The following is a 20,275-nucleotide window of genomic DNA, read 5'->3' as shown; positions in this document are numbered from 1 at the left end:
CTCATCCTAAATCCAAAACACAGCACTATACCAGCTACTAGGAATAAATTTAACTCTATCCCAGCTGAAACCATGACAGGCTATGAGATCAGTAACTATACAGAATTTGTAGTTGCGTAAGGAAGCAGCAGCTTCAAAGTGAAAAGACTGGTGGATCTGCAGAATGAGTTTTTATTCAGATGTGAGTTTAGAAATTTCACAGTTGAAAGCTTCACCACTAAACTACAAAGTATCACAAACAGAGGAGGGTGAGTATGCACAGATGGGATTTTTTTTTTTTAATACAACTTCTATATTTGAGATTATGCCATGGTCCCTTAGAGGCTTACACACTTCATTCCCATCAGCAAAACTGAAAGTAACTCTGAATAGAGGGCTAAGTAAGGCATATAGAAGGCATGTCAGCCTTTCTTTTTTTGGGGGATATGAATGAAAACTACAGGAATGAACTTATTTTTGAGGGAAAAACTGACTTAATTTCATATGATGAAATATGCTATAGAAAACAAAGTTGGAGTTATTTTCTGTTTTTTTTGCTGGCTAATATTTTGCTTGAAAATACGTTGAGGAAAGAATACAAAAAATTATTTGCAAAAGTTGCACATCTAAAAGTTTACAGATAGCTGGCTACAGATGGATGAAAACCAAAACATGAGTTAGGATCCCAGCTCCCTAAGACCACTTTGGCAATTCTAGCATTCAACTTTACTAAAAATAGATGGGTAAGGAAAAAAATGAAACATGACATTTCTAAAACCAGATAATTATAATAAGTTATCATCAATTCTACATTTAAGTCAGGAATACCGAAAACTACAACCTAAGAAGAAATACAGAAACTTAAGTCTGATTTTTAAATTTTTTTTTAAAATTTATTTCAAAGTCATAAATAACAGTGGTTTCAATTTTACCATGTAACTAGTTGTTTCCTGAACAAGATAAGACGGTACATTACCAGCTCTGGAAGGACTTCAAGTAAAGCTCAAGTTCATACTACTAATTAAATTCGTGGCTGGTACAAGGATCCTCTTCACATTTTATGAAAATGGACATGTGTTTTCCCCAGTTGCCAAATATAATACCTCTATTCTTTAAAGCATTTTTGTCTGTATCCCCAAGGCCTTGAAAAAGATTCTTAGCAGCATCAAACAGGACTGACCTGTTTCTTAGTCTTTCTTTCTTCTTGTACACAAGCACAGCAGCAAATGAATTCCCATAAAATCACAGAACAGAAAAAAACCCAAGAAATCTCAATGGCACTGCTTGTCCAGAGATTGTTTTACATATGTTTACTAGTGTCTATGTTTTCAGTTCTCTACAGGAAAAAAAATAATGTAGCAGTCTACAAACATTTCAAACACTTTTACACAAGGATTGAGTAAACAATCAACATTAATAAATATTATTTGCTCCTTCAAAAAATCCATTTTTGAAGAAAATATAATGTATTTGGCTTGCACACAATTTTAGTGCATTTTAAAATGGTCAGGTGGAACGATAAAACCTTGAAAACGGTCCATTTTTAGTACCTGCCCTTTTCTATATGATTTACCTAGTAAACAAATACAAAACATCATGGCTTTCTATTAAATTGCTCAAACAATCTATTTAAGAGCAGGGTCTGTATTAAAATCCACAGTTGCTTGTACTAGCAATCTAAAATAAAACACCCATATTTCATTAAACTTAAGTTGAAGGTTGTCTATGCTGCTGTCCTGTGAATCCAGATGCTTTAGCCAAAGAAAATTTTTTAAATGAATGAAGGGCCTGTATTGCAATTTAACAGTGCTTAATATCCCTCATTATTCTTGTTGGGTCCTCTTCTGTGAGGCTTTTCCCTGAGTCATGTATTTACTGGAAAGGCTGCCTAAGGTTGGGAGGAAGAAAGCATCACACTTTAAAGGTTTAAAAAAAAAAAAAAAAGACAAGACAAGCCAACTGAAACAATCGGACAGAATAAAATTACTGTTAAGTCAAACTATAATGAAAGCACACACAGATCAACTTTAGATCATTACCTGCTGGAGGACAGTAGGAAATATTAAAATACAAAATTGAAAACTAGCATTTTTTTTCAACTAAACACATAATGACAAATCACTTCGTGTTTAAAATCCCCAAACTTATATTTGAAAAAGCCTTGCAGTGAAAACAGTAAATACTGTGTCTTCCCAACAAAACTGAGAATTTAATTTGAGATACCTAATTGCAGTTTAGTTTTCCAAAGTTTGTAAAGACTAGTTAGGTCCCCCTTGAGGTGTCACAGAAGAGATTTATATATTTTACTGAAAAAACCCAAGCTGCTAAAAGGTTTGCAGAGTTGCACTAGAAACTCAAAGTAATTAAAAAAAGCAGTTGCTTTTAAAATCTTCATTGTAGCTGTTAATAAAAATTACTGTAAGGAAGCTGCATTTGTAACCATGCATCTAACACAAAACATCTCTGATCCAGAGAGAGTACATAAAGGCCTTTATATTATCATCTGACTGCTACTTGTAAGTGTAATTTTAACTTCCTTGCATTTTGGCAGCTCAGACCAAGGATATGCTTTGATAGTCTTTCCTAAGTTAGTTGATCATGTGAAATTCTAGACAATTACTCTGAGGAAGCCTCACAAGAAAGCACTCCACATATCATCCCTGAAGACACACAGAACCCCACGTATGCCGAAACAGGAGAGAGATCGATAAAAACCCACCATATCCTTCTGCAAAATGAATCTACCAGAGTTAAAGAAAAAATGCACACAACTGACATGCCTAAGTTTTGCTTCCAAAACAAAACTTAAAAATTCCACACTTTTCCAGTAAAAAAAAAAAAGTGACTTCACTTCAGAATTATCTAGCAACCTGTCCAGACTGCTGCTGTGTTCAGCAAATTAGGCAGAGCTCCCATAAGGACTGATGGAGAAAGCAAGTTAAAAACACATGCTTTTACGCAGAATTTCTGAATTGAAATGAAGATATACAAACCTGACTGGGGACTCAAAAATACTTTTCCTTTTTGTTTCTTTTTTTCTTCATGTATAAGCATTCCCTATAAATAACATATACACATTGATGAACCAACAAAATTGAATTATGTCATTTCACAATAAAAAAATAAAAGGTTCTCCTTGAAAGCTTAATTAAAGCTCTTTTTAATTACTTCATATGGACTTTAGAACATTTAAAGAGAAAAAGATCAAAGAAAAGGGACACTTGGTGTTTACCTGATTTAATCTACCAGCATGTTTGGCAGCACTGGGTAAAGAAGGGGATCCACACAACACTTCTGGTTTTGAACCACCTGAAAAGATCATAAGATAACAAAGATTTGCTAATTTGAAACTAGTTTCCATTTCAGGTATCATAAGATATAAAAATACTGAAATATTTGCAATCTACCTTTATAGTATGTAGAAGGTAGGATGTTATTTTCCTCAATTTTATAACATGGAAAACTGGCACAAGGAGGTGAGATGCATCTAAGTTAGGAACCTACAATATATTAAGCTCTGTATACTCCTCCAGAATCAGAGGGAGACAGGAAACTTCAGAGAATGAATGAAGATACAGTGATAAGCACACTAAAATGTAGCACAAAGAACGAAGTCTGATCTCTTGGATCCAGTTGTTCATAGTCCTCTATTCAACTACAGAGAACGCTTCAGGCACTAAGCAAGCAAAAAAAGACAAAGCCCAACCTCTCTCTCCAGCAGTTCTCTTCAAATTCAAATATAGTAATTCCCAATATACAGATAATAGACAAAAATGCCTACTCCAGAATTCATTATTTTAGACAAGTGCACTGTACAGCCTCAGCATAGTTCTCATATGATGCATGTTATAAAGTACAGCAATGTCACTGACTACAAAACAGGCATACTCCCCTTCATCTTAAACTCAGTATCATGGCAAATGGAATGGTAGAAAGAAATGCTCAATGAGACAAAGTCAAAGATAAAGAAACCCAAAAGTTAAATTTAGACTTGACATAGACCTTCAAAAGGTCAGAAGGTGAATAAAATGTGGCTTCAATTTTTAAACATCTTTTCTGTCCACCCAGCGCTTCTAGTGGTCTATTGAACTAAGAACACTTCTAAGTACCTTGAAAGTTCTGAATATATTTGCACCATTTTCCTCCTACTTCCAGGACGTTCTTAGCACAGTCTTATGCCCTCTTCCACCAATTACATCTGATTAAGAGGAGTATCCTGATCTAAGCCAGACAGAACGTTTTTGCTAGTAGAGAAGAGCTGGTTTGAAATTATGTTTATACAAAGGATTCCTATTTGTTACTTTAAGAGGTCAAGTCATGAGTAATCTGTAAAGCAAATTATTCCAGCATGAATTTAAATGCTCCTAGGTTTACCTACAGGGAAACAGTAATACTGTAGTCCTTTGGAAGCTAACTAAAAGTACTATTCACTGTCTTAAGGAGTCTCAGTTTTATCTTAGATTTTCCTTTACAACACAGATGATGAGACATCTGTCTTATCTGAAACATGACAGATACTGCTAAGCAAGTATTTCATTATTTCGTCCAGATCTGTCAGTCAGGATCAGGATTTGGGGGCATTTTGGAGGTTCATTCTTTTCTTTTTTGAAGTCAAAGTTGCAAACTGACTCCATGAAAAATAAGACAGATGGCTTTATCCCTCCGACTGCTGAATTGGCAGGAACATTTTTTATTTTATTTCATTAACAATATTCTATCTGAGCAATCTGTAGACTTTCATAGTGACTTTAGGGTGTTATGGAATAATTCTGGTTTAGGTGATGTGAAGAGCTATAAGGTTAGCTTTTGTTGCAATTATAATGTACTGAAAGAGAAGCTGTAATTTGATATGTTAGCAAACTTTTATATAGTGAGGACAGTGGAAGCAATTTCAACATATTAGACACTCATACACTTTCTATTACAAGCATCTTACCTGCTAAGAGAAATCATATCAAATCTCTTGGGAAACAGCAAAGTTCTAAGAGGTAGGTGAGGATGAAGGGAAAACTGACTAAATACGACTACATTTAAAAAAAAAAGATAGCATTTACATGATGCCATTCAAAGCAAAAACCTTACCCATTAGTCAACCGTGTTAAAAATAACAAAAACCCATAAGCTCTGTTTAAACTGCTCAGCTTGATCAGTTTCCTACCTGCAGCTCCTTTATACTGTGGGCATTCCTTTTTAATATGACCTTCTCTTCCACAGATAAAACAACGTTTTTCTCTTAAGTCTCTGTCTTCCAGGCGCTTCCACTTCTCTGCTGATTGCCTGGGAGTCTTTTCTCTTCCAGTTTCTACTACTACCCTTGCTAGTTTCCTCTTAGGAGGCGTACATAGATGCACCTTTCCCTCCTTGATCGAGCTCTCCTTTTCTGTTGTTTTATTCTGAGTTTCTTTGTCCTCTTTGCTTCTTTTCTCCTTGCTTTCTGTGTACCTCTGGTTTTTGCTGTCTTCGTAATCACGACGCCGTCTTAGTCTGCAGGAGGAGAAAAATGCTGCAGAGTTCATAGGCCTTACATACATACACAGCATATAAAAAACCAAAATAAAACCAAGTGCTGTCTACAGACAATAGATGTATTTCATGTATTTCTTCAGTGGGTTAAGTAAAGTGAATTAATGTACCTGTCCCTTTGACTCTCCTACCAAACAGTGCTACACTGATGTAACATATTTAATAATTTAACTTTACAATTAGATTACCATACAGCCCTAAATTCTACTTGTATCTCAAAAAATATAAACACAACAGAAAATCTGGGTGCTAGAGTTGCAAAGACAGTGGAAGAAAAGAAACACCGAGCAAAACGCTAAAAAAGTATAAAAAAAATAGAGCCGTAGTTCTATTTTTTTTTTCTACTTGTGCAATTCAATCAGAACTCACTTCCTTCCTTCTGAAACTGTGTATATTCACAGTATCTCTAAAAGTCTCTTCTACTGGGAAAAGCTTCTAATATTCTATGGGACTTAAAGATCTAGCAATGGGGAAACAGCTACTGCTGCTGGTCTGGTTTTATCTAACTTCTTTATACATGACCTAGAGAAGGAGACATCAGTGAAACCTCCAAGTCTGAAGATGATAAATTGGCTCCTTCAGTCAGTCAGATGCAGTGCTAATGGCAAGCAACTTGAAAATACCTCACACCACCAAATGAATGGGCAAAAGAATGGCAGATGAGCTTCGAAGTGAGCTTCCCTTTTTAGAAAAAGGGGGAAAAAAGGAAGACCTGGGGAACTACAGGCCAGTCAGTCTCACCTCTGCCCGGTAAGATCATGGAGCAGATCCTCCTGGAAACTATGCTAAGGCACATGGAAAAGAAAGAGACAATTGGTGACAGCCAACACGGCTTCACTAAGGGCAAATCGTGCCTGACAAATTTGGTGGCCTTCTACAATGGGGTTACAGCACTGGTGGACAAAACAAGAGCGATTGACGTCATCTACCTGGACTTGTGCAAAGCATTTGATATTGTGTTGCACAACATCCTCGTCTCTAAAACGGAGAGACATGGGTTTGACAGGTGGACCACTCAGTGGATAAGGAACTGGTCGGATGGTCGCACTCAAAGAGTTATGGTCAATGGCTCGATGTCCGTGTGGAGACCAGTCATGACCCTCAGGGGTCCATATTGGGACCAGTGTTATTTAACATCTTTGCTGGGGACATGGACAGTGGGATTGAGTGCACCCTCAGCAAGTCTGCAGAGGACACCAAGCTGAGTGGTGTGGTTGATACTCTAGAGGGAAGAGATGCCATCCAGAGGGACCCTGACAGGCTAGAGAGGGTGGGCCCGTGTGAACCTTATGAACCTCATGAAGTTCAACAAGGCCAAGTGCAAGGTCCTGCAACAGGATTGGGACAAATCTCAAACATGGATATGGGCTGGGCGATGAGTGCACTGAAAGCAGCCCTGCTGAGAAGGACTTGGGGGTACTGGTGTATGAGAAACTGAATATGAGCCGGCAATGTGCGCTTGCAGACCAGGAAGACAACTGTATCCTGGGCTGCATCAAAAGAAGCATGGCCAGCAGGTCAAGGGAGGTGATTCTCTCCCTCTACTCTGTTCTCGTGAGACCCCACCTGGAGTACTGCATCCAGCTCTGGAGTCCTCAGTACAAGACAGACATGGACCTGTTGGAGCGGGTCCAGAGGAGGGCCATGGAGACAATCAGGGGGCTGGAGCACCTCCCCTATGAGAAAAGGCTGAGAGAGCAGGGGTTGTTCAGCATGGAGAAGAGAAGGCTCCAGGGAGACTTTATAGCGTCCTTCCAGTACATAAAGGTGGCCTACAGGAAAGATGGGGAGTGACTCTTTATCAGGGAGTGTAGTGATAGGATGGATAAAACACTAAGAGCAGGACAGAAGACATAATGTTGTTGCTACATAAAACCATGGTGTGCCTACATCTCAGTACTGCATGTTGGTCTGGTCTCAGTATTTTAAGAAGGAAATAGCAGAGTTAGAAAAGGTACAGAGAAAGGCAGCAAAAATGATGAGGAGAGCAAGTGTTTAAGGAAGATACTAAAAAGGCCAAGACTCTCCAACCTGAAGAGAAGCTAGAGGGTGAACAAAAGGCAGTGTCATCAAGGCAGTATCATTACTAACTAAATCCCACAAGGCTATGCCTGTGGAATTCTTATGAAACTAAAATGAGACTGGCTTTAAACATATGAAAGAAAGTACTACTTTACACATCAGTTAGCATACTTATGGAACTGGTTGCCGTAGAAGACTGTTAAGGAAAACAGGAGAATCAGGTTCAGAAAAAAAACCAAACAAAAAGGACAAAATCATAAACAACTCCAGTCCACAAATGAGCACTACCAGACCAGGACAGGTATGTGCTCTAATGTCTCTCACACAGCAACTGCAGATAATGGGGGAATGCATGAGAACAGATTACAGAAAACAGACAACTAGCGTGCCCTCCATAGACAGCATCTCCTATTGCAATGGCTAGACAGACGACTCAAATGTATCAGTGGTCTTACCCCATAAGGCATTTATGTTCTTAGATGCAAAATCCCATTGACTTTCACTCTAATGTTGTATAGAACATAGCTGCATATGTGCAGTGAACTGAGGTTTCACTCCAGAATGCAAGATGAAAAATCCATTGCATCTGAGACAGCAGTTTAGACATTGAGTAGATTTTCACACCACCTTCAGCATTCTTTATTTTAAAACTATCATCAACTACTGTACTTGCATTTGCTGAAGTTGAATAAATTCCTGAATTAACAGTTTCAACAATATAAGTTCACAATTCTCTATTGTGTAGCAGAAAGGCTACTTCATCCGATCCAATGTAAGTAGCTAAAAAGCTACTTATATAAAGTGCAGGTGATTTTTAATTACAGCTTTTAACATAGACAGACTCTAAACAAAGGTTAGCTTTTCCCATTCACCTTACAAGTGAGCACAAAGGCTTTCAAGATTTCATCCTCCCAAAGTTTTACTTACTGATTTTCACTATTTTATAGACATGAAGTCTTTAAAGAGCTTTGTCTTAGCTAGGAAAAAATTCATGGATCAGTTTTAAGTTTAGACAGCTCATAATATGAAGAGCAGGAAGATCAGTTTAGCATTCGTTATATGAAGATAGTTGCTGAATTTTGGACATCTGGTTACCCAGGATCAGGAACCTTCTCTGGATGTAAAACAGGACATTGCTCTCCTATGTATGTGCTTAAGAAAAATAATGCTGTGGCATTCTTGTCTTGCTTTTTGACATGAATTGCACGATTCTGTGAACATGACAAAAATGTGTCTTGCTGGGAGCAGCAGGATTCTAGAAGTAGAAGCTATTAAATGAAAATATATAAAATGCTTTCATGAGTGCTTTTCACAGCACACAGCTATTCAGCTCTGCATTTAGATTCTCTTTAACTACTGCTTTCCTATATAACGAAGTGCAGAGTCAGCACTACTACCTTAAGCTAAGTAGTTTTGCAGCCTTCTATGAAAAGATTCTGTTAAACACTGCAGATGATGCTGGCAAAAGCTAAGTAGTGACTCAACACAGACCAAAAATTTAAAAAAACAACACCATCCACCACTGCCAAAACTGGTATTGATACATTTTCATTTCAACAGTAAAGGAAATAATCTGCAGCATGTACAAGTTTTGCTTTAGCATTTCTATCCTAATCTTTCTGCTAAACAAACCTAAGGAAAAGTTCCACACAGATGCCAACAATATACTCACTTTCTTCTCATGGGACAATCTTTCATGAAATGGCCAATTTTACCACAAGTTCTGCAGCATCTATCATTTGGTGCCAATTCTCCTTCTGTTAGTACCTCTGGATCAAAAAAGTACTCCTGAAGAAGAAATCAGGCATTTAAAATGAAAATCCATACACTTGGGAATCAAGACAGATAAGCAAGTGTTGAACAGCAGTAAGAGTTGCAGAAAAGAATAAACCTGGTGTGTGTAGCTGTACTCCTGAAAGACCTGATGAGATTAACTGGCCAGTGGCCTCTTCTTTATAGGCAGCCTGCTGACCAGCAGGTCTGCAAGCTCTTTTTTAAAACTGCAGTTTTAAGAAATGGTAAGCTGGTTTTGACAGAGACTAAAATATGTAAGCCTGTACAATGAAGCTCTGACTTGATTAGTATTCTGCACGCCAACACATTTTACATGCAAACAACATGAAAACAGTACTCAGTAATAACCCCCATAAAGATTTTTAGAGTACTGTTGAAATTTAGGAGAGAAGAGCTTAAAGAGAGTGTAACCATACTGCTGCAAGTGGTAAGTTATACACCCAAGAGCATGCAAATACTGCTCTCAGAAGCAACTTACCATTTTTGATGGATATTCTTTAGGAAATATTTTTATAGGGGTACCAAATACCCTTCTGCCATTGATAAAAGCCTTCATTATAAAATTTGTCACTGGGGAAGAAAAAAAAAAAGAAAGAGAAAACATCATCCAAACATCAAACAAGCCAGTCAAATAAGATTTAAGAGAAGATCTTCACTTTGTACCAAAATTCGTTAACAGGAGACTTACTTTTTCTTGACAATCCAGCTCCAAGATTGTGGTTCAAATCAAAGGGGTCTGTACAAAAAGCATTACAGGCATTACTCAAGTCCAGGGCAAGATCAGCAACATATACATACATATGAACAACCCAAGGCAGCTATTCCCGATGCAGAATTAATATACTGAAATTGAACTGTTTGCAAATTTATTGAAAAGAAATTACCTCCATGGACAAAGGATTACAACTGTCCAGCTCTGAACTGACTGAAGTATTGTAAAAGAATAACTTGAATGTGTGGGCAAGAGAGTAGAAATTCTTTCCATGAAAGTCATATGGGTCAGGAAGTGGTTTAGGGAACTTTTCTAAAATGTGTCACCACATTTTCTTGATAGAGACCATGGTATTACTTAACAGTGTAATCATACACAGGGTTAAATCAGTCATGTAAATATGGACTCAGCTAAACTTAATATTTGTGAGAAAACCTCAATTGCCTGACAGCTGATTTCTTTCCCAAAGGATTTGGTTAATTTTTTTTTCCCCTGTCAGTTACTGTCATCATGAGAAGTATGAAGTCTGCTTTGCAGCTCCTTTTCAGTAGAGAAAAAAACCCCTAAGAATAAATTTTAGCACTACTGAAACTCAATGGGAATTTTGCAATGATTTCAAAACTTAAGCAAATAACAACTTATAATCTAGTAATAGAAAAATAAATAAGCCTTGTGGAAAGACCAAATTTTCCATGTGGTCATTAAAGAAATTCCACATATTCATGTACTTCATATGCTTTTACCTTCAATTACAATGTATTTGGAGGTCCACTGCTTCTTGAAAGTTGTAAGCAGATTTTTTCTCCTAATGCAGATGACATGCTCTTTAAAATCAAATTCTTCTGTGTAGAAACGAAGAAGTCCCAGCCACAGTTGCCCCACAGATTCAGTGTTTTTGCCACAGTCTGGCCAAACAACTGACTGAAAATGACAGACATATTTTTACTTCCAGTACCTACATTAAGCAGAGTAATTTTCATAACTTGGAAACTCAAACAACATAAGTCTTATTTTATAAAGAAACACAATTGAGTTACACCAGAATACTTCCCTTCCTTTCATAACTGGTATTAATAATCCAATATTGATTTTAAAATGGTATATTTTAAAAATATTAAAAACAAAAGTGCAGAATTAATAAAACTTCTAACATTAGGTTTTGCCTGTTATAAAAAAGAATTCATTAATTTACTTTATGTGCCTATTTAACACAAAATTATTCAACAGGATTAACCAGCTATGACTAGATATGCAGCTGGTATTTGTAGGAGTTATCTCCACCCAGTAATGTGACACACAGAGCAATTAATCATCATTAACACCTTAAAATAATTTTTTTAATCTATTTTTTCAGATTTTGCAGATTTTTTTTTTCCCCCCACAGATGAATTACAACCAACCATATTCTTAAAGCTTTACAGCATAGGATTGGGATTTTCAAAGCAATAGCTACTCCATTTCCATTTCTATACTCAACCACCATATTTGAGGACAATGTTTCTTAAAAGGAATTCTTTTTCATTTGCAAAGCTACAGGTAACACCATTTCAAATTAACCCGATTTACTCACCAACTCCTCTATCTTATCAAAGAAATAAACGTTCCAGCCATCAACTAAGATTTCAGGCTTTTTTGGTTCTTTGTAGATCTGAAAGCATAATATTAAACTCATTAGAAGAGCCCTTCAGACTCAGCACTGACATTCGTCTGGTCAATACTGTGTACAGATACTCGTTTCTTTCTTGATATACTGTACCTCTTGAAGAACAGGGATGACAGGTGGATTTCTCTGTTGAAGAAAATAAAGCACCATAAGAGTATATGCATAAGAAGAAAGGCTACCTCGAGATGCATCTCCAATGTCACATATCTAGAAAAAGAAACATGATTTGTATCTTTTATGGTTATCATCTCTTGCTGCAGGCATTACTGCTTCTAGAATGTCTGAAACATACTTACCTTTGTAAAGACTTTCATAGTGTAACACAGGTATTTTACTCTAGGATCAATGGCTGCATATGATGACAGGAGTCTTGTGTTATGCAAGGCCTATAAAAATAAGAAAGTCATATAGAAAATACAGGAGCTCTGAAGAAATGAAGGAATAAGCTGAAAACACCAAAACCAAAAACTCTAAGTTGTGCGCTCAAGAAATGCAGACGTGAAGCCCTGCAGAGTAGAATGTATATTGAGAAAGGAAGCATTCAACAATGTTATCACCCGCTCTGTTAAAAAGCTGATCAACATCCTTAATCTGCGCAGAAGTGATACAAAGCAGCATTCACAGAACAGTACTTCAGAAAGAGACACATTACTCTACTACTGCATTTTCAAAATATTCGGTAGAAGGTTGAACTAAGTAGGTAGAAGTTCTTGAACTAAGAGATTTCAGCCCAGAAACATGAGAGCTATCAGCTGACCCATATGGATGCATAACTTCAAGAAGAAAATTTTCAGACTTACTTAGTGGTTGAGGTATCTTCCTCAAGACTCCCCTTGAGCTCATACAAAAACTTCAGAAAGTTTAATACTTGGCTCTAAAACTTACTTTCCTTTGATGTTTCAAGGAACTGGCTTTTGAAGTTCAGAGACATTGAAAAAAACCCAAAACTTGTTTTTAAAATATTTGGCCAAGAACTTGTTTTTTGTAAATTCTAACATGTTCCAGTTCAGGCAAGCTGGGTTCAAAAATCACTATTCCGGGTCTCAAGGCTAAGCAAGAGCCTTGAGGGAAGTGGAGTGTAGGAAAGCTGAAGTTATATTATTTTGTCTCTCATTTACAGGAAGACTTAAACACCTAAACCACTATTTCTTACTATTATTGAAGAACTAACATATTTTCTTAGGGAAGTGACAACTCTAAAGTCGCAATTGTGCAACTGACTCCACTCAGTCAAATAAAAAAAAAAAAGGTTGTTCGAAAATCTAAAACTACAATAGGTAATTGGAAACAGTTGATTATTGAACCTCAACAAAACAATCACTTCAATCTCAAGAAGCAGACCCACACTTTTCTGTTAAAAAAAATAAAAAAGGAGATAACCTTACCAGAGTATTATATAAACTGATGTCTACTTCAAGACCACTTCTGACATGGAAAAATTTGACAATTGGGACTTTAGCAGTTGTTATAGGCAAGACATTTCTTAAACCTAGGATGAAATGTTTAATTACTGAATGACTGCAATACAGTCGTAACAGTATCAAATGCTCTACAAATAACTCCAAACTGTAGTAAAAAGGCTACAAAATAAAAACTTAGTTGATACCAAAATTGTATTTCAGTTATATTTTAATATTGATTTTAGGCATTTGTCAAACATGATGAATCTGCTAAATATAATATATACAAATATACTTTTAGCCCCCCAATAAAACAAAGATCAGTCTAAATGTTATAGAAAAATAAGCTTAAGAGGTCATTGATCGTTCACTCCAATTACATTAAATTCATGTGAGACACATCAAAACAAGCACTATAAAATCATAATTTCTTGCAGAAAAAACAGAATTCCCACTGCAAACTTGTATCAGCCTACCTTTTACTATTAACTTATTAGGCACTGAACATACAAATACAACATAACTAACTTGAAGCCTCAAGCATTAACTTAAGGTTTGTTCTTATGCCTGTAGGTTATAAATATACTATCTGTCCAATTCAGATGTGGTCCTGTAACATTATAACCTCACAGACCTACATATACAAACAAAAATAAATCCAAATGTTCACAACATAACCTCACTCTAACATTAAGCTCTTCGATATAGTTTTATCTTAATGATTTTCATCTACAGTGCCCCAGAATGTTCTCACTACAGCAACTGAAGTCATGTAAACAGAACCACTTATTTTAATTTTCAAGAAAGTTACCTGACTGTTTCTTGAGAACTTTTGCTAAATCTTCAATGATTCTGATGCAATCAAGTCCCTAAGACATTAAGAAAAAAAAGTTGAAAGTTGTATCTTCCACAAGTATTTTAGGCAAACCTTTTATTACTTGCCATTAAGCTTAAAGCTGTATAATTGAGAGTTTCATATTATACAGAATTGTATGAATACCAGAAATTGTTTTAAAATAGCACTTGTAAAATCAACACTAGAGAGTATCTTAACATAGGCTTTTAAAAAGTTTATATTAGGCATGAAAGGAGACTGATGTCCTTTTCCACTGTCTCCCATTCCTACTTGTTTATGCTACAGAGCATGTTATTTATCTGCACAGCTAATGCTAGAAGTAATGGTAGTGCAGAATTCAGAAGAAAACTGACTACTGAGAGTAGTTCTTAAACTCATGGCTAGACCAACAGCAAAACTCCCTAAAATAATCTGCCTTTGTAGCACCTATTTGTGTTTTCTTCTAATCCGAAAAGCTTTTATAAAATAAATTTGTTACACTATATACACAAAATAACCATAAAATTTTGCATTTATTTAAAAAAAACCCAAAATCTTTTCAAACTACCTCAGCAGTTTCCAGCCCATCCATCGTCATACAGATATCAAGGTCACTTTGTTTGAAGCCAAAGCCATTTTTTGAGGAGCCAAACAAATTCAGCTTGGTTCCTGTAAGAGACGTGATGGATTATAACCACATATCAACACAGAATCTCAAATTGTATATAGCTTCAAACCACTGCGTGTCTTAATACAGGCATGAAAACATTACTATTTTTCTATGGTACGTCAAAACTTATTTTCTTATCAACTTTGCTGATGAGGAAAGAATCTCTGCTTTTATTGGTTCAAATGAGCAGTCTGACAGATCCAGAAACAAGTTAGGTTTTCCAGTAATTAAATCATCAGCAAGTAGGTCTAAGCTGAAATCTGATAAGACTGCTCTCTAGAGAGATTTTCAGGATAAGGGATGTATCTGTCCATGTACCAGGCTCCAGCCAAAAAATCTTTTGCTAATTTTAAAAGACCCTGAACTGAAGTCCAGGTGTCACAGGTAAGAACTCCAGAAACAAACAAAAAAAATTCAAATAGCTAGGTTCTGCGGATAGGTCAGATGTTGTGCCTGTATTTTAAAATATTCCAAAACCAGTAAGTTTCAGTAGGAAGGTATACAAAAAGCTTGTTGTTTGTAAGAGCAGATACAACAACAAGAAGTCTGGCTAATGAATAAGGCTAAAATAACAATTATAAAACTGTTCCACTACTGCTTTGATTGTTTTCTCCTTAACTTGCCATTGTTCCTTCCTACTAATGTGTTGTATATGTGATTAAGTCAAAGAAGACTTAAACCAAAGCCTTAAAAGACTTAAAACAGAAATTAATGTAATGAAGTATAGCAATGCAACAATATAGGTTACATGTTCAAAACTAAAGTGTTTATTATGCTGATATGATATGTTTTCTTGGAAAACACTCAAGAATGAACACACCAAAGTATAAAGACAGAACTGCCTAATTACCTGGGAAATCCTGTCTAATGAAGTTTTCCAGGTTTTGTCTTATATGTTCCCGAGCCTGATCCTCTACAATATTTGGAGCAAAATCGTCTTAAAAAAACAAAACAAGGAGACAGCTATTTAGGCAAACTGATCTGTAGAAAGAGTCAACAGCAAAGATTCAAATTAAAAAAAGTGAGGGGTTTACAGCAGTGGCGGGGGAGAGAAAAAGCGAGAGAAGATTCACATGTGAAGAAAGCAAGGATGAAGTAGAAGAGAAATACCTGTTCAAAGAAAAACATTAATTAGACAAATAATGCATTTTGTCTGGTCAGAAATGGTGAGAGAGAAAGGAGGAAAGTTGGGTCACTCTGAAAAGAACAAAAGTGGAGAAATGTTACAAAACAGTATTTTGACTCCATTTTTTCTAGAACACTGAAGTCTTTGTTTACTAAAACCCACAAGTTAAGGAACAGTAATGAAATTCAAAGTAGATAGAAATGTAAAAGCATCAGTTAAAAAACCCATGAAAAATTTAACTCTTAGAAGTTATATTAAGATGCCTAAATGAGTAATCAGACAGCCAGTGCGTGGAAGATAAACCTAAACATTTTGTATTTCTCTAGATACAAACTACTCAGTAGTCCTATTCAAGGCCTTACAAATCTTAGAATTGTATCTAAGAGAGTTGGACGCAGCGTAGCAAATAAACCAGCTACCCTTTGTAACACCATTAGCCTGTGGTTTTTTCATTATTTTTTGCAATTCCTTTTCTACCACACAACAATATTCAAAGGAAAAAACTTACGGTAACATTGGACACAAACTTGATCTAGAATAACTGAAAATTTGGGTGTCAGCGCTGGCAGTGGGTCAAGCTCAATTTTCTTGAAGTCTTCTGGACAATCCCTCTTTAAATGACCTTCCCGTTTGCACAAGCTACATACTACTGTAGGAGACTGCATGAACAGAAAGCAAGATTGGTTTTAAAAACTGTACTACTTTAATGAATTTGAGCAATACTTTCATGTAACTGATAATAGAACATAAGCAATATGTTCATGTTCTGATACAGCTTGCTTACCTTGCCCTTTGTAAAAGCTGGTTTACTGAATTCATAAAAAAGTTCAGATTCTAAACACTGTTCTACTGCTGTGTTCTCTTCAAAAAGGCTTCCCTTCTCAGTAAGATCCTCTTGACTCAAATTGATCCTCAGAGGTTCATCCACATTTTCTTCGATACGTTTGTTCTCATATTTATTGGGGACAGAAAAATCTTCTTCTTCCTCTGACAGTGCATCATCATCTCCAGATCCAGTGTATGTGTTATCTAGTTCATCTCCAGCTCTTATGGTAACACCACGCTCTCTCTGGTTTAGAAGACTTGGTGCTTCCTCCTCTTCTTCCTCATCATCCGAGTTAATCATTTGGGATATTTGACTCTGTGCTGAACATAGGAATTTTTGGGGGGATTCATCCAGTTCATCAGTACCTTCAGTGCTCTCTTCATCAATGTCAATCTTGTCATCCATTTTACCACTGCACTCTAAGCCAAACTCATCACTCTCTGTAAGTGCAGCATTTTGAAAACCTTCAAAGTCTGAAGTACTACATGTCTCTATATCATGCTCATTCACTGTAACAGGGAGATCTCCACTGTCACTGTCTTCATCTATTCCCTGCTCAGTAGTCAAGATATTATTCCATCTTCTTTTTGGTTTTTCATGTTCTTCCTCCTCCTCCTCTTCTTCCTCTTCATTTCCACTCTCTGTCTCTTCACAACTTCGTTTAAAATCCTCATTATCTCGAGAAATAACTTCCTCAATTATACAGTCTGAATCTTCATGGGCAATTCCCAAATGACTTATATCATCAGCCAGTTCTTCTTCTGTGAAGCTTTCTGAGCCGTCACAGAGTTTTGAAGGACCAATTCTATGTGCCTGAGGCGTACCTGTGGTCTCCGTTACACAATCTTCCACTACTGCTGCGTTTGTTCTACCATCCAAGTTTTGCAACTCAGAATTTTCATGCTTTATAGCATCTTTTCCATGGTCCAGCATTTGGGATTTCTCCTCATTGGCATTTGGAGGGGATTTTTTGCTCAATTTTGCACTTTTTTTGTGAGGCAAGGCAAAATACTTGTAAGTTGTTCTCAGGCAGTGAAGAATATACTCATACATTAGCTGGCTGTTCAGAGTTCTTGCCACATTCCTTTTGACTGAATATGGGTCTAGTAGAAAGAAGAAGTGAGCCAGCAGTGCAGGAGTTAACTTTTTAAAAAAAGAATACACTTGCATCCTTACAAAATTTGAATATACTACTGTTAGTTACTCTAAAACATTGTGTAGGGACATAAGATCTATGAATTGTGCTGAAGACAATTTTTAAGTCCACTTAATTACTTTTGATAACGTTGAAAAAAATACCCAAGACAAATATTAAATTGATTTTTTTCAAAACATATTCTACTATATTATTGGGAATCACAGTCCAATATTAAAAAATTCTAAGTTATTACACACACTGTCAATAGCCAAGACAGTACCCTAGAAAATTAAAGTAACAGTTCTTTGAAGTTTGTTGATATACCTTCCACAGCAATGCGCTTTTTAGGCCAGTCCTTTGATTCACGAGACACTGTTTCTTTGAGTCGTATGCTAATAACCAAATCAGCCATATTGAACTCCAAGGCATAGAAACGAAGCAGTTCTAGCCAGAGCTGACCAGCAGGTGCTGAACACTGCTGTCCTGAATCAAATACTAAGGGAACCTGTCAATTACAGAAGAAAAGCTTAAATAATATTTAATGCACAGGTGCTTAGCTGTTACACTTCCTTGTATTTCATCTGTAATGTAATATTACAAAATTTGTAGTTGCTTCTATACTCCTGCAATTGCAATAAAAACTGCAATTAAAAAAATCAGACGAGATAATATAAACTCAGATTATAAAACTTCAAAATGAAAGACTGCAGCAATGGTAAAGAATAGCATCAATGATTAATAACAATTATGGCATAAACACTTAAATAAGCCATTTATAAATTTCCAAGAAAATATCACATCTAATCTAATTGGACAGAAAGGATTATATAGCCTATTTTTTAGAAAAGCCTAAGCTGTTGTCCTGGTTTCAGCAGGGATAGAGTTAATTTTCTTCCTAGTAGCTGCTATAGTGCTGTGTTTTGGATTTAGTGTGAGAATAATGTTGATAACACTCTGATGTTTTAGTTGTTGCTAAGTAGCGCTTATCTTAAGCCAAGGACTTTTCAGTTTCCCATGCTCTGCCAGCAAGCAGGTGTGCAAGAAGCTGGGAGGGAGCAGAGCCAGGGCAGCTGACCCAAACTAGCCAAAGGGATATTCCATACCATAGAATGTCATGCCCAGTATATAAAGAGGGGAGAGTTGGCCGGGAGGGGCAGATTGCGGCTCTGGCATCAGTCAGCGGGTGGTGAGCAACTGCATTGTGCATCACTGGATTTTTTTTTTTTTCCCCCTTTTTTCCGCCCTCTTCTTTTTTCTGTTATATTCCTTTTCATTACAACTATTGTTATTAAACCGTTCTTATCTCATTTCACAAGTTTTACCTTCTTTCCTGATTCTCCTCCCCATCCCACTGGGAGCAGGGCGGGGGGGGGGGAGCGAGGGAGCAGCTGCATGGTGCTTGGCTGCTGAGTGGTGTTAAACCACTACAGCTGTATTGTTAACTGTCATAACATGCAATCATATAGTGATACTGTTTCTTGCAAAGTTGTTATAAAATAAATAATTAGTAAGAACGGTTCAAAACTAAGAGGAAATATTTTTCATGTGCTTAACCTAATTCTGAGATAAAACTGCTTCAACTCTATAAACTATATTCTCCCTGACAGATTAAAATCCAAGGTCTTATCAAAGAGTTTGAAATAACACCTAGTTTCCTGCTAGCTTCTTAGCACCAAGAGGTAAGCATAGTAAGCCTTGTATCAAGCAGTCATGCAGTCTCTTAGTTCAGCTTGTGGGTTTGCAACATAAACACAAAACAAAAATAGAAAATAGTTCTTTTTTTGAGAACAGCAATGACTGCTAGACTACTACAGAAGTAAATTAAATAGTTCAGACCTTGCCCCTTCTAGGGAAAGTTTCTTGTGGCAAATCAGAATCATCAATGGGGTTATGCTCCCAAACCACAGCATCATTCTCAACTTCTTTTAGATGAAAATTAGTTAATTTGTTTAATGAGAATCCTCCAATCTAAAGGAAACAGAAAAAGAAACACACAGCTAAACATCATGTGAACTTTAAATCTTACCTCCTCCATGGTTGTAAGCCAAATTAAAACAGAGTAAAGTTTAAAAATAGCTGCTCCAGGCCTAGAATATGCCCCAATCTGCTTCTCTCTTCTCGCTATACTTCTCTACAAAAAGCTCTCAAGAGTTCAGTGCTTTTGGAAGGGTATTCCTATGTCATAGAACCTTGTCTTTGCACATTACACAAGCATAAATATGTATTTTTTAATTATATGGCCATATACTATAGGACATTTCTCTCATGCAGCATAGAGAGTGGAGAGGCTTTGGGAATGAGTCAGTCATATACTGAAGGAAACTGTTAACTGCAAGGCCCATGTAATTGGTTATGGAAACTGGAACATGCACACTAAATATAACAGGTGACTAAGAACAGAAATGGGTGCGATGAATATAACACCTGAATGTGTCCTGGAGAACTGGATTCTGGATTTGTGTCCATACTACAACTCCTGATATTAAGATGCATTTCGGCTTCTAAACCCAAGAAATACATGCTCTAAACCCCAGCCTGATCCCTCGGGCAGATATCACACCAGCATGCTCCCCAACTGTGGTCTACA

General features: G+C 36.6%; 1 protein-coding gene across 1 annotated transcript in view; it reads right to left on the bottom strand.

Annotated features, from left to right (window-relative positions):
• Positions 1-853: 853 nt before the first annotated feature.
• TUT7 (terminal uridylyl transferase 7) overlaps positions 854-20,275 on the bottom strand; it is a 34,106-nt gene continuing 14,684 nt past the window's right edge. Inside the window, exons 11-29 of the mRNA XM_050913588.1 lie at positions 19,525-19,656; positions 18,013-18,193; positions 16,509-17,653; positions 16,233-16,383; positions 15,449-15,535; positions 14,497-14,597; positions 13,905-13,962; positions 13,079-13,182; positions 11,990-12,079; positions 11,787-11,900; positions 11,601-11,678; positions 10,774-10,951; positions 10,007-10,054; positions 9,797-9,888; positions 9,197-9,312; positions 5,138-5,463; positions 3,212-3,288; positions 2,973-3,036; positions 854-1,867 (exon numbers count right to left, since the gene is read on the bottom strand). Of these exons, the coding sequence (XP_050769545.1) occupies positions 1,803-1,867; positions 2,973-3,036; positions 3,212-3,288; positions 5,138-5,463; positions 9,197-9,312; positions 9,797-9,888; positions 10,007-10,054; positions 10,774-10,951; positions 11,601-11,678; positions 11,787-11,900; positions 11,990-12,079; positions 13,079-13,182; positions 13,905-13,962; positions 14,497-14,597; positions 15,449-15,535; positions 16,233-16,383; positions 16,509-17,653; positions 18,013-18,193; positions 19,525-19,656 (3,207 nt within the window). The 3' untranslated portion in view covers positions 854-1,802. The remainder of the gene's footprint in view (positions 1,868-2,972; positions 3,037-3,211; positions 3,289-5,137; positions 5,464-9,196; positions 9,313-9,796; positions 9,889-10,006; positions 10,055-10,773; positions 10,952-11,600; positions 11,679-11,786; positions 11,901-11,989; positions 12,080-13,078; positions 13,183-13,904; positions 13,963-14,496; positions 14,598-15,448; positions 15,536-16,232; positions 16,384-16,508; positions 17,654-18,012; positions 18,194-19,524; positions 19,657-20,275) is intronic.

The sequence above is a fragment of the Gymnogyps californianus genome, chromosome Z (assembly GCF_018139145.2).
Source record: "Gymnogyps californianus isolate 813 chromosome Z, ASM1813914v2, whole genome shotgun sequence".
NCBI classification, from domain to species: Eukaryota; Metazoa; Chordata; class Aves; order Accipitriformes; family Cathartidae; genus Gymnogyps; species Gymnogyps californianus.
This window is presented reverse-complemented; position numbering and strand designations above follow the sequence as displayed.